This window comes from Saccoglossus kowalevskii, chromosome 3 (genome assembly GCF_978046115.1).
Source record: "Saccoglossus kowalevskii chromosome 3, keSacKowa6.1, whole genome shotgun sequence".
NCBI classification, from domain to species: Eukaryota; Metazoa; Hemichordata; class Enteropneusta; family Harrimaniidae; genus Saccoglossus; species Saccoglossus kowalevskii.
This window is the reverse complement of record NC_140643.1, coordinates 33,277,088-33,289,504: the sequence shown is the minus strand read 5'-3', so window position 1 is coordinate 33,289,504 and position 12,417 is coordinate 33,277,088. Positions and strand designations below refer to the sequence as shown.

The window sequence follows — 12,417 nt, the reverse complement described above, 5'->3', positions numbered from 1 at the left end:
ATATATCCTTTAGTTATACGCCTGCATTAGTTGAGATTTTTTCTAACCTGTATAAAAACCATGGCATCGCTGGTTTTGCCCCCAGAATCCTCTGCGCGTACATTCAATATGTACAAATCATTGACTAATGCTTCATAATCCAGAACACCATTAGTAATCACGTCATTTCCGCTAATGTCAAATTTGTTGATGACATCGTCACCGCTGGTAATTATTATCGTCATTGTATCGCCAGTATCTGCGTCGGTAACACCCAATGTCGCCACTGTTGCTCCTGAAGTTACATAAAACATTCGAGTAAAAATACAATAATAAGAAATTTATCACGTGAGTAACTCAGGACAATATTTTAATTACTTGATATGGTTCACTTACCGGATACTCCATTTTCGTATATACTCTTATGGTACACAGTGGGGTTGAAAACTGGTGCGTGCTCATTTACTGGGTTCACTTGAATAGTTATAAGCGTAGATCCTTGGTTGTCCCCTCGATCAGTCGCAGTAAGTGAGAAGGTGTAAGTTTGTTGGCTACCGGCGTCAATATCCATGTCATCACTTGCAGTTATAATTCCAGTTGATTCACCAACCCTAAACTTGCTCGCACCGGCGCCTACAATATAAATTGTATCAAAATTTACCTGGTGCTGAGTCGGGATATGTGCTACAAACACAATTGGGAGACCAGTACCACTGGCCGAGATTCATTGACGAATGGATGCAAAACCTTGAAGTGTGTGGAAAAAGATCGATGGTTTTACCCAAAACATTTGATTTACACTTATATTTACCACTGATAGAATATGTGTACGAATCCCCGGCACCGTCTGCATCGCTTAAATCATCTTTTGGTTCTATACTTGGTGGGTTGATCCATGAAATGGCCGTTCCATCCTCGTCAACACTTCCAGTATATGAAGATCTTGCAAACGAAGGACTTTCGTCAAAGGTCCCTAAAACGTTGATGGTCAGCACGTCGGATATAAAAGTTGAGCCATCACTTGCCCTATCAAAAAGTCAGTGAGATCGATCATTGAGCAAGGTATCCATCTATATATTTATGTGAATGCAGATTTATACAAAACAAAAATAACGCAGTGATGTACAAAGTTAGCCACCTTACCTAATGAGTAACGTGTACAAAGTCACAGCACTCGGTGGGTCAGCTTGCAGGGAGTTCGCACTGATTACTTTCACCAAACCCGATGAGTCGATGGTAAATTTCAACGTTCCCCCGGGATTTTGATTAATAATGGCGTAAGTGATAGTGTTAGAAGTATCTTGGTCTTGTACATTTACTTGAAACACTGAGGCAGATGAACCAGCGTCCTCGTTAACTGACCCTGTACCTGGCAGGTTTGTGAACTCCGGGGGGTCATTAGCGTTCACCACATTAACTGTCACGGTAACACTGTCTTTTGTAGCAGGATCTGTTGTGTCCCAACATTCGATAATTACAGTATGCATTGGAGATTCTTCATAGTCCAGTGGTTCTGAACCAATGTACAACTGAAAATCGAAAGATACATCATCCGGACTGTTGTTATCATGATTATATACAACAAATTAATATTTATAATGATTTTATCCACAAAATGTAATATTAATTCTACATGTTAGATTCATTGTCGCCTTGTGAATATTTAATTTGCTTACTCCCCGTCGTGTGAGATTATAGTGTGACGTAAAATATATGAACATCATCCTACCTCCCCAGTATCTGGTTTGACGTAAAATAGATCCACTGGTCCAGGACTGACAGACACAATTCTTGCCTCGTAGGCTGGATATACACCACCTGTAAAACTAGAACCCTGAACAACTATCGTGTCTTTTGCAGTGTTTTCATTTATGCTATACGACGTTCCTGGATAGGTTAAGACACATTCTGCAATATAGAACATATACTAGAGTTTTATTGCTGCTACCTACGTGTATAAAATGCTTCGCTGGATTCAATGGTAAATCGCGAATTGATTATTATTTCTGACTACTTAATACCTCAGACGCACTACAGACGCACGTACTTTCTGCGTTTAAAACAATACTTTTCAATCAACATAGCGCTTTATTTCGCATTCAAATCTCATTCTTTCGAAACATATATGAATCGTTCTCGAATTTGTCTATTTCGTGAAAATGACGATATTGATTTTGCCGTAATAATAATGTTTCATGTTTCAAGATATCGATCGGCCAAATCATATTTTGTTTTGACTTTCTTGAAATGAGCGCAAAATTCGTTCATTTATAAAAACAAACAATTTCTACTATTGCTTTTTATGACCGTGCAGTTATATTTCGATTATTGCAATGTTTCTCCGTCGCTTGCCACTGAAACATACATGGGAAACATGGGAATGTCGATATGGATGTGTTTCACATCTTTACATTTATACCAGATATAGGCTAAAAAGCAAATTTTATCTCCAATCAAATTAACGAGACCGAATATTGATATGTTTTGGCTTTCACTAAATACTCCAGAACCCGAATCAAAAACAGCCCCACTTCACACTAAACGCTACCATGCGGAAACCGTTTACCACGTTCTTGCTTTCTAAAATGTAAAAGTGACAACTACAGTTCACCTTTATTTGCAAAATTTTGACGAAAATCCGGTTATAATACTATCTTCCAGATAGTTGCAGAAACCCAGGAAAAAACATAAATGGGAATAAAAACAGTTATCGTTGGATGCCCTTCAAGTGAGAATGGGGTTAGGATGATATTGCAGTCGACGAATAATGCATTCAGCCACAGACCTATAAAAAGTTTTCATATTAAATATGGTGGCGCAATAATTCTGTAAATACCTCAGGTATCTAGTTTGAATAATATGTGTCCTAGATTGAATGATACAATTCTTGCCTCCTAATTTCAATACACAACATTGAAACTATAGTCTGCATTCGCTAAAGATTTAGTGTGAAGTACAGGGTACAAATCCTGCAAGTCAGACTTGGTCAGACACATTCCAGTTGAAATAGCTACAGGAGTTTTTTTTGTATTTCCTACTATCCCACATAATTATTTATTGTGCAATATGACATACAGTGACAACGCATGTTACAAGTTACAATTTAACTCGTGACGTTAATGTTAACTTTCTATAATAAAACATCCAAAAGTGAAAGACAATAATTTCAATAACAAGCTCACAGATGCTGTTCTTGTGACTACATTAACCTAGCCCCAGCCGTAGTGACAGCCATAAATACAGTCTGTTATATGCGAATAGAGTTTCAAGATACATTGCGTTTTGTGTTTAGTGTTATCGGTGCACTACACCGTCCACCGTATTGGTTAAATTAAGAAACAGAAAAAAAATAAAAACATATATATATATATATATATATGAAAAATGCGAGTCTTAAAATCAAACCTGTCGGTAACTCAAGATGTTCAAATATAGGTACGCGTTTCACTATATTAAAACATAGCTTAGACCAATTGTGTTAATAGACTGTGTGATTCTATTCTTATTACACTTGCTCGTCGAATGACAATTGACAACCCGGCTAGCGGTCAAAGCAACGCACCAACTCTAGCGTATCCACAAACAGGTATTAAAGATAAATTACAATTAAATTGTAATCCTAAATAAGAATGGAATTTTATTAAATCTTTTCCCTAATACCTTATCATAAATTTAATTAACGGCGTCACCATTAGAGTGAGGTGATATGTAGGTTTACAATCTAATATAAACCATTACCGTTTAATTAAATATCTACCCAGCACTATTTATGCTACACACCTACACTTATCAGCCCCATGATTTTTGTTTAACAAGTCGACAATCGTGAATCTCAAATCACAAATCGCGGTTTAGTGGTGTCTCTGTAAATAAAGGGGGTGTACCATCAAATCCCAGTGTTCAGCTATTGCACTTCACCGGAGGGAGTGGGTACGGAGTTAATCTGAGTTGGCTAATGAAGGCACACCTCCTTGATGACCGAGAACATGCTCTATTGCGCTCTATCAAAGAAGGATGTTCAATACACCAAGCCTTTTCGTAGTTCTAAGTTTGCTGTTAATCAGCGGTTCAAAGAGAAACTGCCTAAATATGCCTTCAGATGTCGCAATCTGTTGACTTTTTATTCATTTTGTTCAACAGAATACCTCCGTATTATATCACAAAATAACAAACTGTCAGTTTTTGGCTCCGATTATCTGCAAACGAAACTTCCCTTTTTCTTATTCTTTTTCCCAACCTAGGTCACGCACACTAGCTAAATGTGGTATAATTGCACGAGTCATTTGAGCCCCGCCCGAAACCCGTAACGGATCGCACAAAGTGCATAATATTACTATTTTTTTCCACCACGAGGCCGCTGTGACGTCGATATCATTATACATGTTTTTTTTTTACTGTGTTTACTGTGTATTTCTGTACTATACAGTATAACTGCAGAGGGGTAATAACCAACACTTTCAGAAATGGCACACCTATTACCTATTCGATTCACAAGATCTTGATAAATTTCGGGGTCCAAGGTTCAAGGATAATGTATGGTTTTATAAATGTTTGTTATATAACAAGGGAAAAATAGCTAGAGTCTTCAAATCTGGCATACATGTTTCCAATGCGACTCACAAATGCTTGGTGTATTTTCGGGGCAAAGTCAATGTGTCATTATGTTTGTTTAGTATACACCACAAGAAGAAATTTAAATCTAACGCAGGTTAGCATCTTCTTTGAGTGCTGTCTAGTTATTTTTCTTTATTTATTTTCCTCTGTTATATTTTTTTTTATTTTGTTGTATTATTTTATTTGTATGTTCTGATTTGTTTGTTATTATTTGATGTTTACTTTACTATTACAGTTGTTGATTTCATTACGTTGCTTTATATCACGTTTTATTTTAATTAGTTTGATTATTTTAATATCTGAAATTTGAATCGAAATGCATCAAATAGTTTGACTTCGTGGCTAGAAACTTGAGGTGGTGAGTTCGTGTTTATTATTATAAAGAAGAAACGCACGAGGACTCACAGCGTTTTGTGTTCTGTAAAACTCAATGAGACGTCTATATTTCATATTTTATGAGCAAGTGTGGCTGTAATTTTCAAAGAATTCGATTTTCGGGAAACCTGGAATTAGCCACATATCTTCACTGAACAGGGTATTCACACAATCGTAATTCAAGTTTTCAGGTAATTTCATTTATAAACAAATGGCCACACCGCGCCTTGTAAAATTCATGGTTTATGTGAAATTCAAACACGCACACAAACTGCCCTCTAATAGTGGTTTTCTAAACTGGCCAGTTGGAGCGAATATTGTTCTTTTATGTATCAAAGCGTATATGGCGTAGTGCACAAAAATGAAACTATGTCGTGTCCAGCTTTCTACTGAAAATAAGATACTTAAATATTGACGGCTAAACTGCGGTTACTGACAAGTGTATGTAACGTTTAATTTCAGAAGGTTGCATATACATTATAAAAATGCAAATGCGTTTGTCGCAATAATGAGTTCTAATAAAAATAAAACCGACGTAATCACGTGGAAGAGATCAACTATGAGAACGTCTGCGGAAAATAAAGATATGTTTGATTCCAACTGCGTTACTTTGCTCAGTGTCAGTGATTTGTTTTAAACCAAAAGAAGCATATATGAATAAAGCCATCGATAATTTACTACAACGCCAGCATTTCTAAATACTTAGTACATCTGGCGCTATTAATGTTTGTTTACTCATTCTTTTGTATGAATATTTCGTGCCATGAATAATTAATCACATGATGTAATACATAACAAAAACTATTCAGATCTTCACACAAATTGAGAATCGCACAACGTAATGAATAATTTATTGTATTTAGAGTCAACCCTAATAGTTATTATTCGTCATCCCTTTCGAGTTTAAAAGACTCAAATCCTGTGATCTTGCCTTGGCAATGATATTAGTAGTTGGCGACGAATCGAAATAGCAGGACTCGCGAGTGGAATAACCCCATTCCAATCAAACCAACATGAGTTTTGACGAACTAGGTGCGTGTGTCAGACACCGATATAGACCTCGACGCAGTATAGCGATGGGAAAATAGAAAAAATATATCTCAGAACATCTTTCCCAGTGAAGAGAGTCTATACTGAAAATTCTACCAAAGGCGGGCCACAGCGTGAAACGTCTAGTCTTTATAATACCAGTAGTTGCTTAATGGTGGTTGATTGTGTGGATGGATAATACTGTCGTTGTGAATGCAATGTCCACTGACCGTTTCTCGTGTTCAGTTAATCGAAATAAACGGAGTAAAATTGAATAGCATATGTAGTAGTCGTTAAGTGTCTAGCACAGTGGTTTTTATATCAGCGACAGAAAACAAATAGTATGTGAAATATTTGCCATACCTAGCACAAGTAGACATATGGATTCGGTGCAGCAATGCCATACCTAGCACAAGTAGACATATGGATTCGGTGCAGCAATGCGATGAATAATATAATTAGTTCCGATTCAAATTTACTGTGCATAGAGGTATTTTTTTCAATTAAATAAATGTATGCAGTCACCGAATGATTCAATGCTATGGAATTGAAATAACATGATGTATAATATTAAAATAATATATGGTATCATACTTACGTGTAGTTACTGCTTGAAACAATGTATGGAGTGTACAAATACATAAAATGGCGACTCGGACTTCCATCTTCCCGAGTGTAAGTCCACTAACGTGCTTCTAACGCACGAAACGAGTTATGTTAGATACACTGTAGCTACTGGTTGTTCGGAAGGTATTGGGCGAACACAATACTCTGAGGTCACAATGTTAAAAGTCACTTCGTAGAAGACAATACCATAACGGCGAGCTGTACGGGGCGAGACACAATGTGTCCCGTTTAATGAGAATACCGGGGGACACGCACTTGCCGTCGCGTTGGATTTAAATTGTCTTGAGCTTGTTCAAAACCGACCACTAACACTAATTTAATTTTAACAATGAATACAGAGTCTCAGTATTAACTGAGTATTAACTGTATCAGCACTATGCATAATACCATGCCGCAATTATATAAGAGGGATATGTGTTAGAATGTGGTCCCCTGGTTGTGACTAAATGCGTTTCCATGGATGTTTTTAGGTTCAGCACTTCTATGCTATGGTCGTCACAGATAAGCTGTTTCTGGCCGTAATCTCTCCTTTATTCTATAAACGTATTGTTTTCGTGTTTTTTACGACTCGGTATTTTAATTTATTTCTACACTAGGTCGTCAACGTATTGTAAATAACACATATTGACGTCAATGAGAACTACTACTGGGTAGAATATTGTTGTAGTAACCAAGAATAACTCGTCAATTATATATCACCTGTGAGCATATATTAATAATTCTATCTATGTGTGTAATTAAAGACATACGTAATTTGTCATATATGAGATAACATTGAAGTTCACGTAGTTCGTTTCAGTCAACGCTTTTGTTAATTGTTCGTAGAAAACCTCGACAATGGCAGATGTGTTAAATGGCCTCGCCATTCACTCGTGGAAATTAAGCGTCAAAGTTCGAAGAGACTGACAACTATAGTAATAAAATTGGAATGAATTGTTATGACTTTGCTCCTCATTCAATTGACCCTGGTAAACACAAAGTGACTTTAATATTAATCTAGCAGCGTAATATACACTTATCGTGGCTGACGCAGGACACAACTCAGGTGAAGGCTATATGACATGCTACTTTGCCAATCAAAAGTGTAGGTCTGATTGTAGCAGCTTATTGCAAACAACCGTTTGCTTTCGGTCTAGCGCGAAGTTGTGTGATTAACAATTCAGTAAAACGTATTGTTAATTTGCGATTAATGAACTTTAAGCAGCCCGAAACAAGACGATTCACCTTCTTCTGTTACTCGATACAAACTCTCAACAGTCATTAGAAACATAATTTGACTGAGGGCGCTACGCAACTAGTTCCGAGTTCTCATACAGCCATGATACCTAGTGCCCTGCGATCAACAGAATTGTCGTTCATGGTGAGACAGTTCAATGGAAACGCCGTCAAGTGTTGAATTTCAACGTTAAACATTTTATTTTACCCAATATACATTTTAATACAACCGATATAAAATCGTGTCAATGTTATGATGGGGTATAACATTATTACAAATGATAAGTATAATTACCAGTTGGTATTGAATAATTCTGACAGATTTTAATGTATCGCCACGGTCTTACAATAAACAAATGTTTCATTAACCGTACAAATGACTCACTGTCATACGTCTAGTGGCAATGGTTCCCGAAGAAAAACAAACAAAAAACAGTGATACCGCCACCTATCGGGTCTATTGTAATTTAAAATTCCGCCCAAGAATTCGAAACGATATCCAAAGTGAAGCTATGGTAAACAGCACTGAAAATTACGTTATGTTTAAATGAGACGACAATGGTTATAATAATATAATATAAATTAAATGATAACAAATTTATTTGTAATTTGTCGACATTGAAATGTAAAATGTCAATTTACATTTCAAGAATAATTTCTTTAATTATAACACTCAGTCATCATCAGTATTACCGAAACGACGATTTCTACGCTCGGCAAGTTTGTCTTGTAAATCTTGTTCAGCCCTTGCTTTGTTCACTCCCTGGACTTTATTAAACTGTCTCTTGTCTGCTTCGTGCTGCTCTTTTATTTTCGCGATATCATCTGTAACGAGATCCCATATGGAATATGTGATCGAGACACGATTCAGTTTATAATTAGGATTGCTCAGCCTCAATTACCAATCGGGCACGTTCGTCGCGTTCAATTTTGTCTAAAATGTTGTCCTGTTATTAAACCTCCCTAACAATTTAACTTGAATATGTGCACAATGTGATGATATAGTTATCCATGTGCAGACGAGGAGACGTCATGTTATACCTGGGCCAAAAAAAAAAACGATTCATAGGTTCTGCTAGACAATCGACAGCGATAGCACAACAACTTAGGAGAAAATGATAGTTCATGACAACAAAATACAGTTTCATTATTATCAATGCAAGGTATTTTAATTCTTCTATAAGTGAATACGGTACAGGTCATTATCAGAAAATAATACGTCTTATGCAGTCGGACATATTAAACATAAGTCTCTGCTCTGAAAATAATAGTACATGATGACGATCTGATACATAGAGCACTGAGCATGAGAAAGTTTAGCCGTGGCCATTTTATGATAATTTGTAAATATCGGTTATCGTAAAGAAGGTTATGGAAACGCCAAGAAGAGTGTACATTTACATGGGACTGAAAGTTTAACAGTGCCAGTCGTCTTATATATGGTGAAGCGTACAAAATAGAAAATATTAAAACTAAGTTAAAACGGAAATTTTAGTTTCAACTACTACTAATGATTATTTTCTTCTCTCTATTCAACACTAGGCAAGCTTTGACCTGCAAAAATAAATGTACAAGCACAGAGCTCAATATACCGCACAAACAACGTGACTACACTATTGTGTATGTATTCATAGATGGCAATGTCACACGTGAATTAATTTAACGCAGCGTCATCTATTGCTAGCATTTTTAATCAATATTTGCTAAGGTGACGTGATATGATGTGATTTTGTGATATTTAAGCAAACTATCGGATGTTGAATTTTGATGGTATTATCTGTCTCTTTGACACAGTGCTTTCACTGGCGTTATGCACGTGACAGGCCAAGTGATTGACAGCGTGAGTAGCCAATCGGTAATAGCGTCACAGCTGGTGATTTTCTGCAATAATAAGAGACAAGCAATGGTGTTACCAGTCTTAATTCCCTGCTGCACACTTTAAAGCAGATGGCCCCAGGCTGACCCACACTGAAAGGTTTTAGTGTTGTCATTGAAAGGGTAGCGTTATTCTAAGCAGTGAAGCCATAAAGCAGGCGTGGTCTCCTGATTGGCCAGTCATATCAGATTGTGGAAATAAGAGAATTATTTGTTGTGCTGATCGAGGAATTATGTGGACTACTTTAAATTGATTTGAAACATTCAGGTTACAAGTAACCCTACGTGACATCTGTGAGTATGCCCTCTAGTGGTCGACATCTGTGAGTATTCCCCGTTGTGGTGTACTCTGTAATATTACGCTTTGTATAAAAGTTTAAGTACTAATGACTGTGAACAGAACATACTTTTTTAGTCGTTCTAGAACTAATGGCAATATTATATAACTTCGGAAAACGCACAATTCTGGTGTTTCATATTACTTGAATACATATTCATGTCACAAGTTAACTTTTTTATGAAAATATATTCTTAATCTTAATATGTTCTATATAGAATTGAAACCATAAGAGAATGGAAAACGACGAAATTGTAATTTATATAATCATATACCTTTAGACTTTGATTATCTTATCCGTAATTCGGCATCATTATACGTTGCAAGATGAATATATTTTTATTATAATATAGATTGAATTCGTAACTTTAAATTGAGAATTGCGACTGACAAAATGGAAATTTGAATTAATATTGGGAATGAACATTGTCACGAACGGTCTCGGGCATGTTTACGATAAAACAAAAGTTATCGTGTGTATTTCTATACAACAGCACAGTTCCTCTCTAAATTCCAATCACAGTGATTGTATTGTCTAACAACGTTTACTGCTTCAGAATTACTGGAACGTATTTTATTATTAACAATTCAAATATCAGATATTAGAACAAGAAACAAATTGAATACTATTTGAATTGGTTTACATGCATATTGTGGGACTAACTTTTTTAAGCTTCATTCACTAAGATAGTGTGCAAATGTATGGAGTGCTTTTTCATATATTAAGCGTCGAGTAATTAGCTAGTAACGGTATTACATATTACGTGAACAAGTTACGTAAGCTGGTAATTTCTATCAACTCACCATCGACACCGCCTCCTCTGGCCTTCCCAGCTAGGCTTTTAAATCTCCCGGCTGCATCGCTACTCTTTGTCTACATAGAAAACAATAATGTAATCATTGAGAGAAGCAAAAAATAAAAGCACATTTTACAGACGTATAAACTTAACACACGAGAAACGAACTACAATCAACCAAACGGTTTTAAAATTATGCATAATAAGTATGATCGCACTATGATTGGCTGAGCATGCGCGAGCCAAATCTCGCAACCTTTTGGATGTCATATATATTTTGGATGTTATATAGTTATATCTGCAAACCCCGCTGCGACCCGGTTGCGCGCTGCCTTTGTGTCGTGTTACTAGCAATTGAGTGAACGCGATCTTGTCAACGGTTTGAGCCACATAAATAGAATGTTGTTGTGGTTTTCAGGATCTGCATTGAAAATATTGTTCTGAGTGTGACAGTAATCGGGTTTTCCAAATATGTCCGTACTTGAACTTTCAACATTTTGCATGAAACATTCTTACCTGTGGAAGGGATAACACCGATTCCTCCGCCTTTCCTTTTTTCTTTATTGGTATTTCATCTCTGTGATACCCTTCATAAACTGTAATATCATAGACAAGATGGTTGTTATTATTTCAAAATTACATTTTATAATTTATCGTATCGCGTCATTCCAACAAAACATATGATTTTATTATAAATAGCTGCTAACCATGTGCTCCCCAGTTATGCCTTGGTCCTTTTGGCTCTTCTGGAGGAGGTGGCCTCGGTTTGCTCCTACAGCAGTCCTTCACAGCCTGGACGAACCTTCGCCAGCAACCAACGCAGCATCCTTTACCATCACCGGCGCATGCGCTGCGAATAAATTATTCATACAATAACATTGCGATTATCTGAAACATCTCTATTACGAATGAGAATAATGTCGTGATAGATAAATGGAAAACTCACCCAGCCAATGCACCACAACAGCAGCAATAAATTAGTGTACATATGGCTGCCAGAGCCACCAAACCAAGCAAAGAACACATGACAATGGTAGCTATGCCTGCTGCTGAGGTCCACCAAGAATCTGTTGGCTCAGTCACCTTCTCAACAAGAGTCATTGGATAGTCCGATACATCTAAAACACATTTGAAATTTCACAACAATGAAAACAATAAGTACAATTGAAACGTACTAGTTTGATTGCGTCAATTACATGCTAGATCATGTATAATGCATATATAATATAAAGCGATCATGATTTGCAGCCCAACCTGTTAATGCAGACGAAGGAGTTCCCAAGTCATCTCCAGCAAATGTAGAGTACAAATATTCCTGGGAAATGAAGTTCTTTGTGTTCGCTAATCCAGATTCAACATCTGCAGTGTCATCGGCAACTCCGTATACATACACTATTACACTGATAAAAATAATAGAATGTAATATAATAACATAATATCAATGACAAATATATCAGATTTCATACTATAGCCTCATTCATTCGAAGTCTTGCATACAATTGATAGTTTGCATTGCGAATAGACACGCCTGCTGCATGGTAACACATATCGAGAAGAGATGGTGCATGA

The 12,417-nt window shown here is 36.5% G+C and overlaps 1 protein-coding gene across 1 annotated transcript in view; it reads right to left on the bottom strand.

Moving 5' to 3' along the window:
• Positions 1–12,417, bottom strand: part of LOC100329017 (celsr-like protein) — a 50,984-nt gene that overhangs the window by 17,040 nt on the left and 21,527 nt on the right. Inside the window, exons 22-31 of the mRNA XM_085497463.1 lie at positions 12,103–12,248; positions 11,795–11,966; positions 11,556–11,698; positions 11,365–11,444; positions 10,856–10,925; positions 8,515–8,664; positions 1,123–1,396; positions 791–1,005; positions 376–612; positions 48–274 (exon numbers count right to left, since the gene is read on the bottom strand). Of these exons, the coding sequence (XP_085353589.1) occupies positions 48–274; positions 376–612; positions 791–1,005; positions 1,123–1,396; positions 8,515–8,664; positions 10,856–10,925; positions 11,365–11,444; positions 11,556–11,698; positions 11,795–11,966; positions 12,103–12,248 (1,714 nt within the window). The remainder of the gene's footprint in view (positions 1–47; positions 275–375; positions 613–790; positions 1,006–1,122; positions 1,397–8,514; positions 8,665–10,855; positions 10,926–11,364; positions 11,445–11,555; positions 11,699–11,794; positions 11,967–12,102; positions 12,249–12,417) is intronic.